This window comes from Scleropages formosus, chromosome 8 (assembly GCF_900964775.1).
Source record: "Scleropages formosus chromosome 8, fSclFor1.1, whole genome shotgun sequence".
Taxonomy (NCBI): Eukaryota; Metazoa; Chordata; class Actinopteri; order Osteoglossiformes; family Osteoglossidae; genus Scleropages; species Scleropages formosus.
This window is the reverse complement of record NC_041813.1, coordinates 25,916,244-25,935,587: the sequence shown is the minus strand read 5'-3', so window position 1 is coordinate 25,935,587 and position 19,344 is coordinate 25,916,244. Positions and strand designations below refer to the sequence as shown.

The following is a 19,344-nucleotide window of genomic DNA, read 5'->3' as shown; positions in this document are numbered from 1 at the left end:
ACACTATTACACAGTTAAATCAAATTCTTAATGCTTTATCAAGCCAATTATTCTGGAATGCATTATATTTAGTCGGTGCAACTAACATAACCGGTTTTCTTTCTTAGAAACATACAGCATTCCAACACAATTAGAATCATAAACTTGTACCTCATGTTGCAAACACCAGACATACGAATTTTTGGAGACACAAACATTTCCAAGTTTGTTTATTCATTTTTAATTGCACTTTCTCTGCTGGTCCATTTTCTAAACATTTTCTTTTGCAGAGCAAAATATGGCCTGCATTTCCACTTTCCACCAATAGGGGCAGCAAAATGCACTCAGATGGAGAAGAAGTTGGAGCCATGGAGAGACGGCATTTTTTGATGGTGATGTTGTGCACGAAGTCAGGAAGAGTTCAAGTCACAAACCAACTTCCGGCCCCAGTTGAGTTTGCGAGCTGAGGTACTAGTGTACCGATGAAAGTGATGCCAAATAAACGAGGTGGACAATATAGTGGAAAAGTACTATAAAAGATCAATTAGCATGTCAATATGTGAGTCTGTAAAGCAACATGAGCAGGAGTTTCAAAATCCAATTGTACCTGAAATGCAAATGCAAAATTATTTCTTGTGAAAAGGGAACAATGTCCATGTTAAGCATATGCCAAAGAGGGGAAAACTGAACAAGAAAAGCACGATGATTGAAACTCAAAATCCAATAATGGCGAGAGACTGACACTAAATTGCTCAAAACCAAACAGCAAAAGCATCAAAAATAAGAACAAACATCAATCAAAACCGCTGTGCCCCAAGCTCAACATAAAACGTGTGCCATGGACTTCAATCCATTGCCGGTGAGCAATAAGACTTGGTGAAGTAAAAGCAAAAACAGCAGGAGAAGCATAACATGGTATGATTAGAGGGCTTTTATTTTTCCCCCACATCCAGACAAAAGGATGTCTTCAGCGTGTTTTGTATGTTGGGAACTATTAAAGAAAGCTGTGGATCTGTAATGGTACAGGTAGCTCTCTCGTGGGAATTACAGAAACACGTAGGGCAAACATCTGATCCGGTAACACAAAAAGAATATTAGGCCATTTTATGGCACAAGGGACGTCCGACGGCGCAAACCCCGCATTTCACGATGACAACAACCCCATACACGCTGATAAATGGAAGCAACAGCCATTTCAAATTGTTTCCGTAGCCTCACAAATGAGCAGATTTAAACATCGTTGCGGCGTGAATGAGATTCTCATGACCTTCATCCCTCAAAGAACTAGAGGCTTTCCCCCTTGAAGAACCGTCCGCTATCCCACAATACAAATTCGAAGGCCTGCTCTGTCTCTTGAGTAGAGAGGTTCCTCTTGCACACTTCTCAACTAAGAGCCTCACATGACAAATGGCAAACAGAAATCTTCGAGGATAAAGCCTACGTCCTCCATTTACGGTCCTCAGTGCAAACAAGAACAAAGTACAGGCCACGAGGATGTATGGACGTACGTGACGAAGCGTTCGGCTTCATTCACATTCCCACTGTGCCCGACATAATTTACCCGATTACCATTCATCGAAGAGGCCACCTTTTGCTCAGGGCTGTGATATTGATGTGCGGCACCATCAATTTATCTGTAGGAAACACTGGAATGAACTCAGTGCAGCAGTGGTTCTGTTCAGTGATCTACTGAGATGTTAATCATTGTTGTCATGCACAACTGTTGATAGAACTGATCGTTTTCAAAAGCATTTCTTTTAACGAACATACACATAGAGGATAAATCGAGGAAATCGGTCAGTGCATGCTTGAACAGCACTGTACTTCCCGCCGAGAGAATATTATGCATCAGGTATTCTCATTTTTCACAGCCGTGAGACATGCATTTTAAAAGAAATCTTGCGATCACAGGTGCACCTGCAAATCTGCAGCAGACAAAACATTACAAGGACCAATGCGTTCGACGTGGTGTAGGTCCACCCCGGTCCACTTATCAGTGACAAAGAAGGGACCTGTTCTCTCTGATGAGCTCGTTCGCTCTGAAGCTCACCGGCAAGGAAGCTGAAGCAGATCTCAAGGGGTTAAATGCTAAAAAGCACACAGTCCCCTGGGGTGTTTGGAAGCCGAGAAGAGAGCGTGGCTGCGTTCTGGACGGGACCCTGCTCACACGGAGACGGGCTAAAAATACGCAGAAGGCGCTCCCTTCTGCCATCACATGACAGAGGACCTCCAGCCTGGGACACTGCAAAGAACATAACGCATCAAATATTTAGCAAGCCCTGAAAAAATAGCTTGATATCAAGCGCACGCTTCAGTTAAAGCGGCTCAAAAACCCGTGGAAGTTGCAATTCCGTTATATAACATGGCAGCTGATGGTGGAAAAACACAGAGAGGTGAGAATAATTAATTACTGCTAGGAATATTCCAGAAAGAGTTAATAAAGCAGCAGCATCACATAAAGCCAGTATTGCATATGTAAAAGGCCCATATGGTGATACGAAAATTGGAAGCAGAAATGGAGAAAGTGGTCAGAGTTGTCTTTTTGCATGACCTGACATGAATGGAGTATAAAATTAAACTCTGTGACAGGTGAGCAAGGCTGGCTGTTCACGACGCCCCATCGCCAGGCCAGCTTGGCTGCCTCAGGGGCAGGGTGTGCATACCTCCATCGCATTCCCCTTCTCTGCCATTGATTTTTTTCTCCATCGTACCATTGATTTTTTTTTCCCTACTATGCCTGATTTGAGCTGAGCAAGAACCACCATGATATTTGCAGCTCCATTAATATTTCGCTCGCACCGCCACTATTCTTCACGGAGAACCCTTGACCCTGTTATTCGAACAACATGAAAAGAAGAACAAGGATCCTCTCAAAAAACAGCAAACCAATCTCAATGCAGAACAGAAAATTAAAAGGGAAAAAAAAAAAGTACTTTTGTAATGTTTATGAAATGCACCCACTCAGAAGTATGCAATTTCTTAAAATACTTTGAACCATGTAGGGAAATACACGATATCGGATTTGCAGGCTCCGGTAAAACACTTCAGTTCGGTTATACTCAAATATGACCCGGTCCCAAACTTTTTACCAGTGGAGGCAATATTTCACACTCTATTAGTCGCAGCTATTTTTTTCAATAACAAAACTAAATAAGAGCTTTGAGACGTGTCATTGAGGGCACGGTTTCTTTAAGTGTGAAATTCGTACATTTTAAAATAAACATTAAATGCGCAACAGGGTCTTGAGGAAAATAACTCGCTCAACATAAAAAAAATTTGCAGAACATCTTCATAGAACTCCAACAGTGGATGAACACGTTGTAGGTCTGCTAGGAGCTAAACAAAACCCAACAAAGCTGCTGCGAGTTAGAGTTTTAGAAGCCCATCAGACCGACGCACCTTAACGCACCAAATTAGTCCCACCAGGCTTGAGATGAGAGCAATGTAGAACTGAAGATTAAAAACAAGATTGATATTAACTCTGCTCCTATGCACAACACGTCTAAAATCAATATTGGCACGCTCTCGGGAACAAATATTGTTCAAAACCTCCAAACGTGTAAAAACCTTAACAGCGAATAAATATGTAAGTCACTATAGTTATACGCGTTGTAGTGTCTGTTGTACCAGCTTGCCGAGCGCTGGATCATCTCCATGTTGGAAACGTAGTCGCTCCCCTGACGCTTCCGTTCCATCTGTCCTCCAGTCCTCACCCACCCCACCCGCACGTGCACTTTCAGAGGTCCCGGGCTGCATGCGAAGAAGGGTAATCCCAGGCTCCTAGGCACCCCACCTGTCCATTCCCAGCAGGTCTGCTATGTGACCGGTGCCTGATCCCCTTATACCTGCCCTGGGCACAAATCGCAGAGGTGGGCCTGCTGTGGATGGGCTCTGTGTCCCTGCCTCTCTCTGAGCAATGCAACTATTAATGGGGTCAGGGGACCACATTTGTTACGCCTGCTTTCTTTGAGGACATTTCCAAGAGCTTCTGGGCAAGTCAGCTGGTTGGTGGCCAGGCTCCTGTGCACTCCCAGGAGGCCCCTGAAAGCCCCTGTAAAATTAATCTTTCACAATGCTGCACACTCGCATACACAGTAGAACCCCGAGATGCACACGTTCGCGTTACGAGAATTCGACTTTACGAGTTTAATTTTACGTCCCTACTTTGGCTTACGAGGAATTTCACAGCATTCGTAAGGACGCAAACTAAATTTTGTATACCTGCCGACAGCTCGGCGTCATGGGACCAGAGTCTCCGCGTATTCTTCTTCACATTTATTGTTTAACTTGTGTTGCATTCTCAACCTGCTTTAACCCTCGACTGCTAGCTTCACCCGTTAAAATTGCAGTAATCATGGGCCCCATTTACACATTATCAACGCTGTTTTCGTTGATTGGCCTTTACTGTTGGGTTTTTCTTTTTTGCATTAAAGGTTGAATTAATATATAAAAATTGAGTATCCTTTTGTGCATATTTTGTCTCTGATTGTTAAGTGTGCGGAGTAGATGTGAAAGAGCTGAACAAGCACAGGTGAACATCCAAACGGTATTATGGCGTGAATAGCGAGAGGAAACTGCCTTCTTATGTTATGAGAGATAATGATAAGCACTGAAGTAATTGCATCCATTTCATAAGATCTGGTCATATTTTAACGGCGACGGGTGACAACTTTCGGGCTCAGGAACGCAATAAAAATTCTTACCATTTAAAGCCACGGTAATTATGTTCTCGAGTTACGAGAGTTCGCCTTACAAAGGGTTTTTCAGGAATGAATAAGCGTGGTAAAGCGGGGAAAGCCTGTGCTGTACAATGACAGGTTGAGTTTGAGCTTCAGGTGGTAAAGATTTCATTGAAAAAAAAAAAAGACTTTGGATCGACTGCTGAAGCGGCTGGTTTCTGACGGAAGATTATAACCAAGCCGCAAGCCTTGTAAATACTTTATACATATTTAAACAGTATTCAAATACGGAATACTACTAAATCATGTGAACGCACACAACCCTCAGAACTTAAATCACCGTTACAAACCCTGAGGTACTTGGAGATTTTGATTAAATTAAACTCGTAAATATTTAGGGGCCTTAATGGTGACACTAATGATATGAGTCATGGCGAGGCTTGGAGAGGTTGTCAGCCACTCCAGTAGAGGCAAATCCACCCACGGGAACATATTTATTTCTCCTACATGTCCTCAGGAATTTAACAGCAGGATAACATTACAAAATGCAAATAAACCAGGCTGTATATTTTTGCAAAAATAGACGTGACTAAACGTCAACGTTGACCTGTTGACCTTGCACATGGCACTTCCCACAAAGCAGTGCAATGCGGATTGGCTGAGAAGCTGGTGCTGAAAATGCTAGTAAGATATGTACTGTATTTGCCTTATCGGAGCTGAAGGTATGTTTCAAGGCAATCAGCGATGGTCAGAGGAAAGTTTGGGTGCTTATACTTCGCAGACACCCATATCCAAAGCAAATTTTTATGCAGACGTTTAGTAATCAGGCATAGAAAAATATTAGTGCAGCACTTACCTAAGATTAAACAAAGACCTGCAATGAAAATTGACCCTTACAGCAGTGGAATACAAAGTGAAAATTAACCAACACCTCTCAACAAACTGAAGGACAGCTGGTAACGTAGTGGTTAGAGCTACTGACTTTTGACCCAAAGGTTGCCGGTTTGAGCTCCACCTCCATGGGTAGTACCCTTGAGCAAGGTCTTACCCTACATTGCTCCAGTAAAATTACCCAGCTGTATAAACAGGTAAATAATTGTAACCTTAACATTGTAAGTCACTTTGGAGAAGAGCATCAGCTAAATGAATAAATGTAATCAACCAGACAGTGAGTTACATGGGAAAAACAATATCACAAAACGCATCAAGGTTAAGCGCGGCACTTGCAGAACCAAGACGGCTTCAGTTCATCTGTGAATAATAAGGATTATGTTACATAAATAAATGTGGCCCGCTACGTTGTCCTTTATATGTAAAATCAAGGCAGTCTGCGCGCTCGTCCGTCAAACGTGATGATGAGCAAAGTGGATATTTATACAGATTCTCAGCAAAGTGAAAATACATGGCACAATAACAACCTTCAAAATGAAAATAAATTGACTTCTTTAGTGCAGCTGAACCATTACGGTACCCATATATACTTGCTTGTGTTGGTTACAAAGACAGCCTTTCCGGTACTGAACATCAGTATGACAGACAAGAAGATCCTGAAATCAAATTTCCCATCAAATAAATAACGAATGTAAAAGTGTCTTAAAAGGCACAGTAGAATGCCTCAGCTATTTCAACGGCTGTATTTTACAGCAGCGGAGAGGGAACATAATACTGTTATAATTTCAAGTGATGCATGATACCTGTAGAGCACTAAAAGGCAATTCTATCTTCACAATGGCGCGGTGCTCACCCCCGGGGCTGCTGGGAAATACCTACACCAGTGCTGGTATTCATCTCCAGCGATCAAACTGGTAGGATGACACAGCGTGCAGGACCGAACGGAGCTCAGGGACTCTGCCTTCTTGTCTTTTCAACTGGAGCTCTGCAATAACAGTCACCGGGACAAGTCGAGTTTCAAAAATTCACAAAGCCCTCAAAATGTTGGTGTGGAAATTCTGTTGCGTTTTTTTTTTTTATATAGTTTTTTTTCAGGTTAAATTCCAGTCGTATGGTAAAAGCACACACACACACACACACACACACACACACACCGGCTGAAGCCACTTGTCCCAAGCGGGGATGCGGCGAGCCGGAGCCTAACCCGGCAACACAGGGCGTAGGGCTGGAGGGGGAGGGGACACACCTCGGATGGGACGCCAGTCCATTGCAAGGCACCCCAAGTGGGACTTGAACCCCTAACCCAGCAGAGAGCAAGACTAAGCCAAGCCCGCTGCACCACCACATCCCCCCACCATGGTAAAAGTAATGCAGGCATATACCTTGTTTCTCTAACTAGCACTGTCTGAACATGACATTTAGCGCATTTGTATGCGAAGGGCTGAAATTAGCACGTAACACAGGGCCTTTCCTTTGGCTTTTCTTTTTGTTCTCGTACGTGCTCATCTTTTGCATGATTTTAATACTTTCACCAACACAGATTCTTGAATTTACCTAGCAACTTTTCACAATGCATATACTTATCAATATTGTACTTATGAATCTATTGTTGCCTAGCAACACAGAACACCTGTAGCTCGAAGACACAGCCTTGTTTGAGGGTATCTAAAGGGGAATGTAGCAGCAGTCTGGGGGTCTTGTGCGACCTGGGTGCACCGCGGCTCCCGCAGTTCACGTCTGCGCAGTAAATGAATCAAGAAGTTCCGAACTGGGTCTCCTTTCATCTCGGAGCAGGACTCATGGCAACAAGCATAATGGAATGCAACACGATGCAGCACAATAAGCAGAATGCAAGTGCTACTATAACCCCACCCTCAATCTCAGCCACATTAGTCATATGAGCAGAGATAATGTATCAAAGAGAAATGTGCATGAAATATTGATAGATTTGAAAAGGTAACAGTCACATTCAGGACAGATGGTTCTAAATTGTGCACTGGAGATGCCTTGTCCTGATACAGGCTTGTATCATTCCAAAAAGGTATGTGGACAGAACACGAAGACACATGAATCTATGGTACAAATTGGTTTCAGTAGCTTCCTACCTGTAATAAATTTGGCGGAGACCACTTTGGGGGAGAAAGAAAGATGGCAGGTTTAGGTTCACAAACTGGATGTGTCCCGATAGCTCTCATTACAGACGCCTTGCGATCATTCTCCCCAAGTCATCCGCTCCTCTTTTTCCTAGACTTATACTGTGGGAGTCCAAATAATCTATAATCATTTACCAAGATCCCTCTTTACTAAAACCCGCAAACAGGTCTCATAATTTCAAAAGCTATCGCAGACACACTACGGTTAATAAAATTTTTATCGACAACATTAACTAGCATATAGTGAAACTGAGCCATGAGAGAAAGTCTGTCATCTGTGTCTCTGCTCTATTTATCCAGCAGCATCATATAGTATTAAATAAAGTGAAGCTTCAGTACTAACCCTCTTCAGATGGGATTAGAGTTTCTCCACAATGCACAACTGGTAGATGCAGGAAGGCAATATAATTAGACCTAGCGGATATCTCAAAGATAATGGTAAAAGCTGAAAGGGTAAAAGCTTTAAAGTATTTGCCGGCCAGTGCAATCCAAGCACCCGAACGTGATGGGAAGAGAGCGGAAACGTACGTATTAACGCAGACAAAACCCAATGGAGTGTGTGTGTCCACACTGAGAAAATGACTTCCATCCTCCACCCAAGGATGCACTCGGGGTCTTTAAGTGGTATGAGCGACTGGGCTTCTGTTAACCCTTGAAGGTAAGAAAAACTCCAGCAAAATAATTTTACATGCTGTTGACACAACCGGAGAGCCAAAACAACCATAATGAACAAAATGTATCTGTATATCATTGTAAATGAACTTTTCAGTATTGTACGCAGCATTTTTAAGTGGAAGTTTGTCACGTCCATGCCCACAACTCAGCTGACAGCACCTGACTCTGGTCCAACACCTGACTAACCGCTCACCCTTTAAAAGACCCTCCTCAGCTCCCATACCTTTGCGGAATCTCGTCAGAGACAACCGTCCTCCTTCGTGACGTCCAGTTCGCACGGAACCCTTGTTCTCAGTTCTCGTCCTTCGGTTTTCGTCCTTTCGCCTCGTTTCCCACTCATCAAACAATATACATAGGAGGAAGCATCCAACACAAATCACACAACTTGCACGCTGATGATGTCACCTCGACTGGTGATGAAACGTTTGCAACCTAAATGTCAAGCTCAGCGAACAACCGAACACCTCAAATATTACATGTCTCATTTAACTGCAGCAAAATAAACACATGGGTGAGAAATTAGGTGCGAGTGTTCAAAAAGAGCTCAGCGCCACATTGCCGCGACAGCAGTATATACCGTACGTATTAGTATATTCAAGAAAGCAGAGAGAAGCCGAAGACGCACGAAAACTGCGGCTCACGGCAGCCGGTGCAGGACACCGGTGACATGAGACATATTGGATTTGCAGTCCCTTCGTCCTCGGGGATGGTAAGCGGTGCAGTTATGCTATCCCTCTACATCCACTTGGCCGCACAGCAGATGTATGGAGCCAATGTTCTGCTGCTTGGTATTCCTCAGCACGCAGCTGGTAAGAGCGGGATTGAAAATTGCAGCGTAAATGCATTCATTTTCGACAAAAATGGATGAACAACTGAACTGATGCAATGTCTTATGGATATGATGATCTAAATGCTTCTTCTCAGTCTGCTAAATCAATACTTTGCTCTCGCTACAATCACATATTTATATAGCGGTGCGACATTACATTGGATTTTAAAGACGCACTTAATTTCCTCTTGCACATCATTGCCTCGCTCGTTCACGAATGCTTGCAGTTGTGTATCACGCTTTTCCTTTATATCCTGAGATGGCAAATGTGATGGTTTCCAGTGATAATGAAAAATGACAATTATTATAACTTTCACCATTCCTCAGCTCTTCTCAGAGACTTTCCAAAACTCAGGTGGTTGAATGGCCTGTTCACAGTATCAGTCAAGAGGCCATAACGACACAACATAAGCCATATGGCCGGGGAGGTGCTTATGATCAATTACAGCCCATTACAGGCCGAGCAGCTCAATCAATAGCAGATCAAGCTCCTGGGGAACGGCCTCTTCCCATCCATCAGGGCTGAAGAGCGCATTGAAATGTGAAATGAAAAACTCCAAGTTATCTTTAGGTGCTGTCAGTGAAGAAACAGCCCGCCCCGGGATGCAGCTCGAACTCCCAGCAGCCCTCTAACCTTATACCTAGTACATGTACGGTACACCCTTGTGGCTCCACTCGCAAAGCTACGAGAATCACGCAGCTTCCGCAGGCTCTTGACATACAATTGATTTGTTACGTGGCTCACTAACTGCTCACTTGGTTCATCCTGCTCAAAATCAAAACAAGAACTGCCAGACACCAAAACAGCTTTCTCCCGGCAGCCATAAATATTCTGAACACCCTCCTATAACCTCAATCTTCACTGGACTTTTTGCTACTACTGTACCCTACTTGTTCAGCATTACACCCATGTGCAGTATGTTCTTAGATCTTTTGTGCAATGTTTCCTTATATCCTTGTGCAATATCATATCCATGTGCAATATGTTTCTTTATATCTTTTGAGTAACATCATACCCATTTGCAAAATGTTCTTCAAATAACTGACAATCACCGCATTATAATGTCACTTTATGATATAGGTCAACGCGTACTTTTTTTTCTATGCTTGGTCATTTAGTTGTATTATGTCTGCATGCTTTTATGTTCTGTCTGCATTATACTATGTTCTTGTCTGCTGCATTATCGATAATCATGTTTGTATCAGTTTATGTCTAGTTCAGTATGTTCTTATGTAGTCTGTATGTGTGAATGTGCACTGTGGGTTTGCTCTAAACCGGAAACAAATTCCTTGCACGCTCAGGTATACTTGGCCAATAAAGCCGATTCTGATTCTGCTCGCCAAGTGAAAAACCTGGCTCCTTCAGCGGGCTCATGCGTGGGGCCGTGAGGGGAAAGCTCCAGCGATGAACAGTGATGAACTGCAGCTTCAGGGATGGTTGACTGCTCTAATCCAACGGGAAGGGTTGACCGCTAGCCACCCTGCTGGCTCGGACAACCGAACAACCGGAAGGAACAGGGACTAAAAGTACAGAAAGATAATGGAAGTAAAAAAAATTGTTTGTGACAATTCTCTGATCCCCTTCAAAGGGTGAAGCTTGGACTCGGGTGGAGGTGGGTTGAACTCAACAGCAGGTTTTGTCTGAAGACTACAGGCCCAAAATATGGTCTGGGAAAAGGCTAAACAAATCTGAGATGTGCCGTAGAGTCTCGAACTTCACAACTGTAATCTCCGTCAAGCAGGGGTTTAAACAGGAAAACTGGGAGTCATGGCAACCAGGTGTTTGTTTGCAGTAACTAGGAGAGGGATGAAGAAACGACAGACAATAAGGTGAGCTGGTGTTGGTGTATGTCGGTGTCCCCCAGCCAAACAGCTGACCATCCGGATAGTCCAAATTCTGCATCCGCACATGCCAATTCGCATCCCCCAGCAGGTCGTTAAAATGTCAATCATCCCTCACACACTCGCGCAAACCAGCGCGTAAAACCCGACAACCTGCAGGCGCCCGTAGGATGGAGCTTTAGAGCGATGAGCCAAGACAGCGTGGCCTACTTAAACGGCACAGCACAGCCGAACAAAGCCAATTAAATTCCTCCGCCACAGAACTCGAATCTGAGCTGCGGCGCCGCTGTCCTGAGGTGCCCAGATGTTTCCTGGAAAAGCCTGAACGGTTCAAAGTGGCACGATGAAATTTTATACATTCATGCGTCTTGCTGTGGGCTGTGACTAGACAATTAACGGCACAAACACATCCTACACATGAGCAAATTTCAGCTTCTCGTAAGACTTTATGACAGCTCTACATAAAGTTGCAACATTATAAATATACCTGAATTGCTGATAAACCATATGGGTGGAATAAGAATTAAAAGCTCTCAGCCTTTTATATGCACGGTGGATCAATGAAGCTTTATGAAGCAATAATTGCAAAAGATGTGCCTTTCAGGTTAACTTGGGACTCTGAATTGCCTGTAGTGAACGTGTGTGGCTACCCTGTGATGGACTGGCATCCTGCCCAGGGTGTACCCCTCCTGGTCTACTACCCACTGATTTTGGGATCGCATAAGTAATTGTGTTCATTTTAATGGAATTTGGTGTTATGTAATTATAAATGGGGCTTAGTATTGGAAATTTTTTTTTTTTAAGATTAAATCGAATGTAATTACATCTTTGAGTTATGAGAACTCACCTTACGAAAAATGTTTCAAGAATAATATAATAATATATATACACCATATACTGTATGCGCAGGATCGATGAGGCAATAATACCACTGACATTTTTGACCAGGCGGAATTTTAACAAGTATAGATTTAAAATGATTTTTTCATTTTTAGCATGGCGTGTTTCATTTCCTGAAGATTTTTTTTTCTTCTTAACTGAAGCTTTATATTTTAACTAATTGCTAACTCCATCTGAATGCTCCGACAAGCATGGCAGGCTACTATATATAACATTATGTGCCTCCACCGGCATTGAAAAGGCTTTGAAACATGTTTAGAAATGTTAAGGCAGCAAGAAAAAAACAACAGCAAAGCGGCGAGACATTTTACCGGTGGAAGACGCTCTTATCGGCCTTTTTGAAGAACGGCACCGCGTTTTCGCATTGTCCCCAGCCTTTCCGCACTGAAACACTAAGCCACGAGGGAGCACAAGAAAACCTTGATCTTCTGGCACATTTCAAACCCAGGCAGCAGCTGGAAAAACACCCAGCTACTACCGCAAACAGATGTACTGCCAAAAAAGAAATTTCTAGATACACCATATGTACACATACATAAACAGGCATTCATTTGTCATACACTCTGCAGGCACGTGGAAATTAACTGTGCGTCTGGATTCATGGTTATGATCTTTAGGCCCTTGCAGTGCAATTATAATGTAATGAAATGCAGCGGAAAATACATTTAAATAAACTTAGATCTTACAAAATCACAATAACCTTCCAGTAAGTCAATTTATACAACCTATATGATATTTTAATGGCAAGATGGTGCTGTCAGGTTCCTGTAATCACGAGTACGTATGTATACAAATTATTTTTCGCATAAAACATTGAACCTGGTGATAACATGTTGCTCGTAATGAACTTTTTTCTTTCTGGCACATTAAGATGAAAAAGGTATTACCAGCAATATTTCTTGGTTGTCAAATGAATTTCATTTTTACTCATTTTAGCAGCAATTTATTAAATGTTCTGCATGATAAACTGATACGTTATGCCTCTATCACAATTATAATGATTAGGTCTGGTAAGTACAGATGACGCTGTTAAATTCTTAAACGAGATGAGGAAAATTAGATCAGCGCACAACGCTCGATTCTGTCACATCATCTAAGTGATGTGCTGTGATTCATAAAGAGAATAGCACTGATTCTGACCTGGTAGAAATTCATCATCATACACACCAAGAAGCTATTTGACATGCAGCAAGAACGAGACAAAGCAGCAATCTTGCCTGCGAATCTCATTAGAAGCAGCGATCATTATCTGGGTTTGTGTGTGCGGATGCAGAGCGACAGGGGGAGAGTTATCAGGTCTATCCCATCTTCTGTCCTAATTTATAATTAACGAAAGCTGCCCCACCCCTGAAACAGAGGGAGAAACAGACAGAGAGAGGTTAAACGGTGTAAAATTTTCTGTGCAACGGGGTTTCGAGCGAGCCTCGTTCGGACCCCTGCCAATGCGCTGTCTTTCTGTGAGCCGGTCCTCCCAACACAGGGCCAACTGTTAGACCACCGCAAAAAAAATGGTCTCGGGTTGCTAGTCACAAATGCTGGCTTCCAGAAGTCAAACAGACAATAGAATATTCTTTTACTCGGAACTCCGAGACATGACGGTATACCGCCTTTTCTCTTTCTTCAAGAGAACTTAGATGAAGAATCATCACATCTCATGTAACACCCTTCCCCAAACCTCACTCACAAAACCAGGACATTCGGGAAAGTTGTACGAAAGATTTAATTGCCAGCATGTTGATCTTAACATTTTTCTCAACCTGACAGCTTCGTGGGCTTCTGCTCAAGCCATTTGCAGTTATATAGCGTAAATTTTTTCTCCAAAGCATCTCGCAGCGTTAAGCTGCTTACATCTATTCCCCCTTTTAACGCAGTTGGGGAATTTTTTACTGCTGCAATTCAAGGTAAATACCTTGCTTGAGCGTACTACAGCTGGAGCAGGGATTCAAACCCAGGTCCTCCAAAGGCTCTAGCCACTGCTTGTATCCACTGCTATCCCATCACCCCCAACTGACACTAAATCTCCAACATCATAGCTTTTCAAACACAAGCTGCTCAAGTAGAGCACTGTGACAAATTTCCCAAGAGCGAATATATCGATGTTAAATTAAAATTAAACCCTTAAAATGCAAAGTACCGATGTCAAATGACAAGAGGACTGGACAGCTTTGCTTCAGCTGCCAACACAGTTAGGCTCCAGCAGACTCTGGTGCGGGAAGAAAACGGTCTGAATACTCAACTGACCGGGAAAAACAACAAACTTTCAGTTTAACATGCAGCGAGAGAACTGCACCACCGCTAGGGCCATTACCATATTTTTCCCCTGCTTCCTTTCGAGCTTCGTGAAAGCAAACCTATTTCATTCAAAGGGGACAGCTTCAATGAGAACCTTGATTTGCGACAATTATTATTAGAATAATGCACCGCAAAGTGAAAGAACGATCGCTCCATGAGGCGAATTCGAGTGGCATGGACTCGTTCCCAGGTGAGCAGGCCGAAAACCCCATTTAATCTCTTTTGACCGTTCGCCGCCTCGGTGGGATCTCTCGGTGCACACGCATGCCAGCACCATTCACGTATTTATTTACTAATACAGGTTGCGATTCTGGCCTTTCGCAAACCACTCGACGCACGCTGCTAATAAGAGAACTTCCATTCCGAATATGACCCTTCAATTGAGTTCATTTATTTTTCCGTGCCCGTTATGCAGATGGATGAAACGCAGCGGCAGAGGCTGAATGACGTTTCCACCCAACGAGTTGTCCGAATTCGTTCCGAGTGGGAAATGTTTACCGATGGATACGCGCAACAGTCAAGACTAGAACGAGCCTCCAAGAAAAAAGTGATTCAAAGTAAATGTGCAACGATGGCAAAAACCTTGCGACTCTCCCCGAGACGGGCCCTCGAGTCGCTCCCGTCAGGCCCTTGTCTGTCCGGAATCGTGATAATGAGCATCGGCTCACGGATCAAAAACGCAGCCAATTAAGGCTTCTGCCAGCAAAGCTAATGCACAGCAGCACTGAAAGGACGGCCAAGTTCCAGTCGGGAGGAAAAGGCCCCAACAGCTCACTTAATATTCCTCCTGTAAGAACAGCACCCTCGCGTACGTCTCCAGTCGTTACTTCTCCGCCGCTCTTCCTTCTTCTCCCTCTAGTTTTTTTTTTTTCCCCCCACTCTATACCTGAAGCCTTAGCAGGAAAACAGAAATGTTTCATCTATCCTTCAAATAAATGACAAGTTGTGCACTGCATCGCTTAAATACCCATATGTTGTTTTTTTTTTTTCCCCTGGCTGAATTCAACCGTTTTTTTCCCCCTCCTGAAATAATCAAAGCCAGAAAAGAGTGCTGCTCTCACTCCTGCTACAGGTTAAGCTTATTTGAATTATGTCAACACACAGCGCGGTGCTCCGCAGTCATCAGGGTCTGCGATTTCACGCTGCGCAGCGAGCACGCACCAGCAGAGCTCCGCTGTATTGTTCCCGTTTGCTTTTCCGCCCACCCCTCCCAGACCGACTCCTGTCCTCTACGTTAATAAATAATGCTGCTGGACCTCACAAGGACTCGAAACAGCATGAACACTCTGTGCACTTACACGATGACATGTCGAGCGTGACGCTTCTGCTTCCAGAGACATTCAAAGGCGGGAGGGTGGGTGCCACCTCCACCCAGACATCAGGCCACAGCGACCACCGGAGGTGTAATTTCCTGAGCCCGAATGACTGGTCCGGACTGCAACGTCCCAACACGCAGACAGAGCGAGTCCAGCCCGAGCTTCCGCCTTGGCGTGTTCAGCACCTCGGACAGCTTCTCCGCTCTCAGCGTGGAGGAGCAGTACGTCAAGCTCATTGATAACTTACCCACATTTATCATCATTATTATTGTCATAATTATTAGTATTATTATCAGTAGTAGGCGCACTAATGAACATGGGTCTTTGCGTGCAAGGCAAAGTCTGTAAACACTATGCCACCTGCTGGCCGCATCCATCTGGGAGTCAAAGCCTGATCACCAGTTCTACGTGGCTGCAGGCAGAAGGCTTTTGTTATGTTTATGGTGCAAACCTTAATTTTCCGTGTGACCGATAAGTCAGGAAATGAAGCACCGGATCAAATAGTGCATTGTTTGTACAACAGAGGTATTCTGACACAATACTCTTTTGAATGTACTCCAGTAGTTTACTACACTGGCCTTGCAACAAATACTTAATACACATCTCAGAAAAATTCATTTGAGAGTAAACTAACAAAGAGACAGAGTTCATTACTAATCATCCATATGAACACACACACACACACACACACACACACACACACACACACACACACACACTTTGCAATTTATAAGAGGTAGATGAAAGAATGCTTCATTACCTCTATTTATTACTCTCATAAACAAAATCCTGAAAAGGAGTCACCGTACACATCTGATTAGGCACACAAAAATATTAGATATAATTTTTAAAAAAATGGAAAAATTCTATTTGGCCGCTCTTTTTGACATTAACACTTTATTTTCAACACAGTATGTAAAAGTGAAGAGCAAAATTGGTGTTTCCTGATGTTCAGAACACACTTAACTTATTACCACCTTTTGCTTGATCCCCTTTAGTGTTCTCTTAATACAAATGTCATAATGAGAAGTATCAATAATGAGCAGTGCCTTTCCACGGGCCAATTTAAGTGACATATAACATATACTTTCAAATGAGTGGCAACGAGAGCCATGTATTGGAGCGATATGAGCAGCCTCACTCTATTGTCCACCTAACAATTAAAACTTTAATTTTATTTGTATTTCAACACTGATCTCTTCATTGAGCGTGGATTTTCTGTAATTGATTTATCAGTTAAGCAGTGATATTTCACCAAAAATACAGCAAGGACCTGTACATAAATGAATATGTCAGCTGGCTTTCCTGAAGGACTGCTATTGTTTGCAGATACATCTTTATTAGTTGCAAAGCTTTAATAGAAACTGAAAGGTCTCCTAAATGTATAACAATGAAAACATTAAGTAATTATTAGCTGCTGGGATGAGAAGAGCTGTTTTAATGGCATCTACATGCAAGCTCCCTGAATTAATTCCTGGCTCGTTCCTCGCCTTTTGGTGTGATGAAGCTCTTGCCACTGAATTACTACGTAGGAGGAGAACAAAAAGCAGGGAGATGCGAGTAAAAGCAATATTCTGAGTTGTGAATTCAGATGAATCACAGCTGAGTTAGTTATGCTGGCATTTAGATGAGGTGTGCAAATCTCACTGAAGAAATTCTAGCATTTCTTAATCATAATGTAATGGACTAAATATGAAATAGGGATGTTATTCATGGTTTTCCTAGGCAGAAATATTATAAGGGAACAAGATCGCATTCAGATAAGTTACTGTAGCGACAGAGGCGACCTGGGTGTGTCTCAACACTGGGATTCATTCATTTTCGTTCATTCATTCATTCATTCCTCTCTTCCAAACCCAGCGAAGAACAGAACCAACACGACCCGTCAGTACTGGAACCTTAACTTTGTGCCCATGCAAATCACGCGAATAAACATTTTAAATCAGCAAGACTCCTTCCTATGAGGGATCATCATGCCGCACAAAAACAGTAGCAGCGGAATTTTCGCGTTCACCAATATTATGAGAAATATAACATCTGCAAAAAGACCCATCATTTGCACAGTGTTATGAAACTTGAATTTTCGGGCAAATAACGCGACTGCTGCAGCGATCTTAGAGAAACATTTAAAAGACATACATGATTACATATATACACTAAAAAAAAAAACTTGCAGACCGAGCATATTTATTAAAGCGACTAAACGCCCGCAGCTGATTCAACGCATACACCTGCTTTAAATATAAGCGGACAGCAATTCCAGCAGGTGCATAGCGCTGATTCCCTGATACTCAAAATAATCTCTGAATTTATCACTCCACTCACCGCTTTGCTCCCCGAGAAAGACGAGTTTGAATTTTCTTAAAGGGTTCCCAAAGTCACCACCCACAGACATGTTTGGGGTCGTTATGATTTTTAATTTTGATTTTCTTTTCCTCTTTCTAGTCTCTGTTGCGGTAACCGGCGTGTCCTGGCCGCCCAGGTGCTCCGCTACAGTGCGTACGGCAGCGCTACAGCGGGCTCTGCGCGAGAATACCGCACTGTGGAGCGCGTCGGCTTCGGGGCCCAGTGCGCATGCGCGCCGGCGCTCGCCCACCGCCCGTCTGCCTTCCACCGTCGCTGCCCCTCCCGCGCATGACGTCATAGCGGACTCGAGCTTCCGCAGGCTGAGAACTCGATGACACCGCCGCCGCGCACAGCGGGGTTCATCGAGTTCATACGACGGAGTTCAGGGAGTTCATGCAGCGGCCGAGTTGACACAGTAGCGGAGTTCTGACAACAGCCGTGTTTCGATAAAAACAAACATATACAGGGTACAGACAACAGCCAAGCTGAGGTAACCGGAGAGTTTACATGTAGTCACTCAGCAGACGCTTTTCTGCAAAGCGACTTACAATGAACTTTATGTAGTGTTGCCAGCCCACACACCTTTATTCACCGCAGTGACTTACACTGCTATATACACTACTTACACTGGGTCACTCATCCATACATCAATGGAACACACTCTGTCTCTCCGTCACTCACACACTATGGGGGAACCTGAACAGCATGTCTTCGGACTGTGGGAGGAAACCCACGCAGACACGGGGAGAACATGCAAACTCCACACAGACTGAGCGGGGATCGAACCAACGTTCTCTCGCGCCACCCAGGCGCTGCGAGACAGCAGCGCTATTCGCTGTGCCTCCGTGCCACCCACGGCGAGTTGAGAAAAAGAGTACAGACAAAAGAGGAGCAAACAAATGTCCAAAGTACAACGTACAGATCATTTACGGAGAAGTCCAGATGCTCTTGTTTGTATCCTTTCATCTTCTCGCTCACTTTCGGCCTCATCTGTCATCCATTCTAACTGGACATCTTTTACAGGATCTCATCCAGCGTTGGGCTCCAGACCCGACTCCAGCTGTACTGCGCCTTCCAGCCCACCAAGGCCAGCAGGAAAGAGGCCCGGGGACCTTCAACAGGGCAAGAAGGTTTAATTCTTCTCTGAATGTAGCTCATCATTTTCTGATCAGTGTGTGTCATCAACACCTTTTATAACATCTTGCACAAAACCCTTATTACAGTATGCGTACCGCAGAAAGTCTTAATAAAGGCACTAGTTGAAGTATTTGCTTTTTGTACAGGCCACTATGTTTTTAAATATGAAAACTGTGCAATATGTCATTGCAAAGTACTTGTTACAATGTAGGTTATATGGTTCAAAGTTAAGGGAAAAAAACCCTCCTCTGCTTATCTTGGCAACCTACTCATTTCAAGATGATCACTTTGGAATGCCATAGTGC

The 19,344-nt window shown here is 43.6% G+C and overlaps 1 protein-coding gene across 3 annotated transcripts in view; it reads right to left on the bottom strand.

Moving 5' to 3' along the window:
• The window catches only part of LOC108937158 (ras-related protein Rab-6B), a 58,932-nt gene extending 40,821 nt beyond the window's left edge, over window positions 1-18,111 (bottom strand). For 2 of the 3 annotated variants that reach the window (XR_003797856.1, XM_018756931.2), the window contains exon 1: window positions 17,882-18,111. Coding sequence is in view for 2 of the 3 variants with exons in the window: in XM_018756931.2 (XP_018612447.1) it covers window positions 17,882-17,951 (70 nt within the window). In the remaining variant the exon portion in view is untranslated. Of the gene's footprint in view, window positions 1-15,538; window positions 15,670-17,881 lie in introns of those variants that run through there. The other variant, XM_018756932.2, reaches the window with a different exon arrangement.
• Window positions 18,112-19,344: the final 1,233 nt, after the last annotated feature.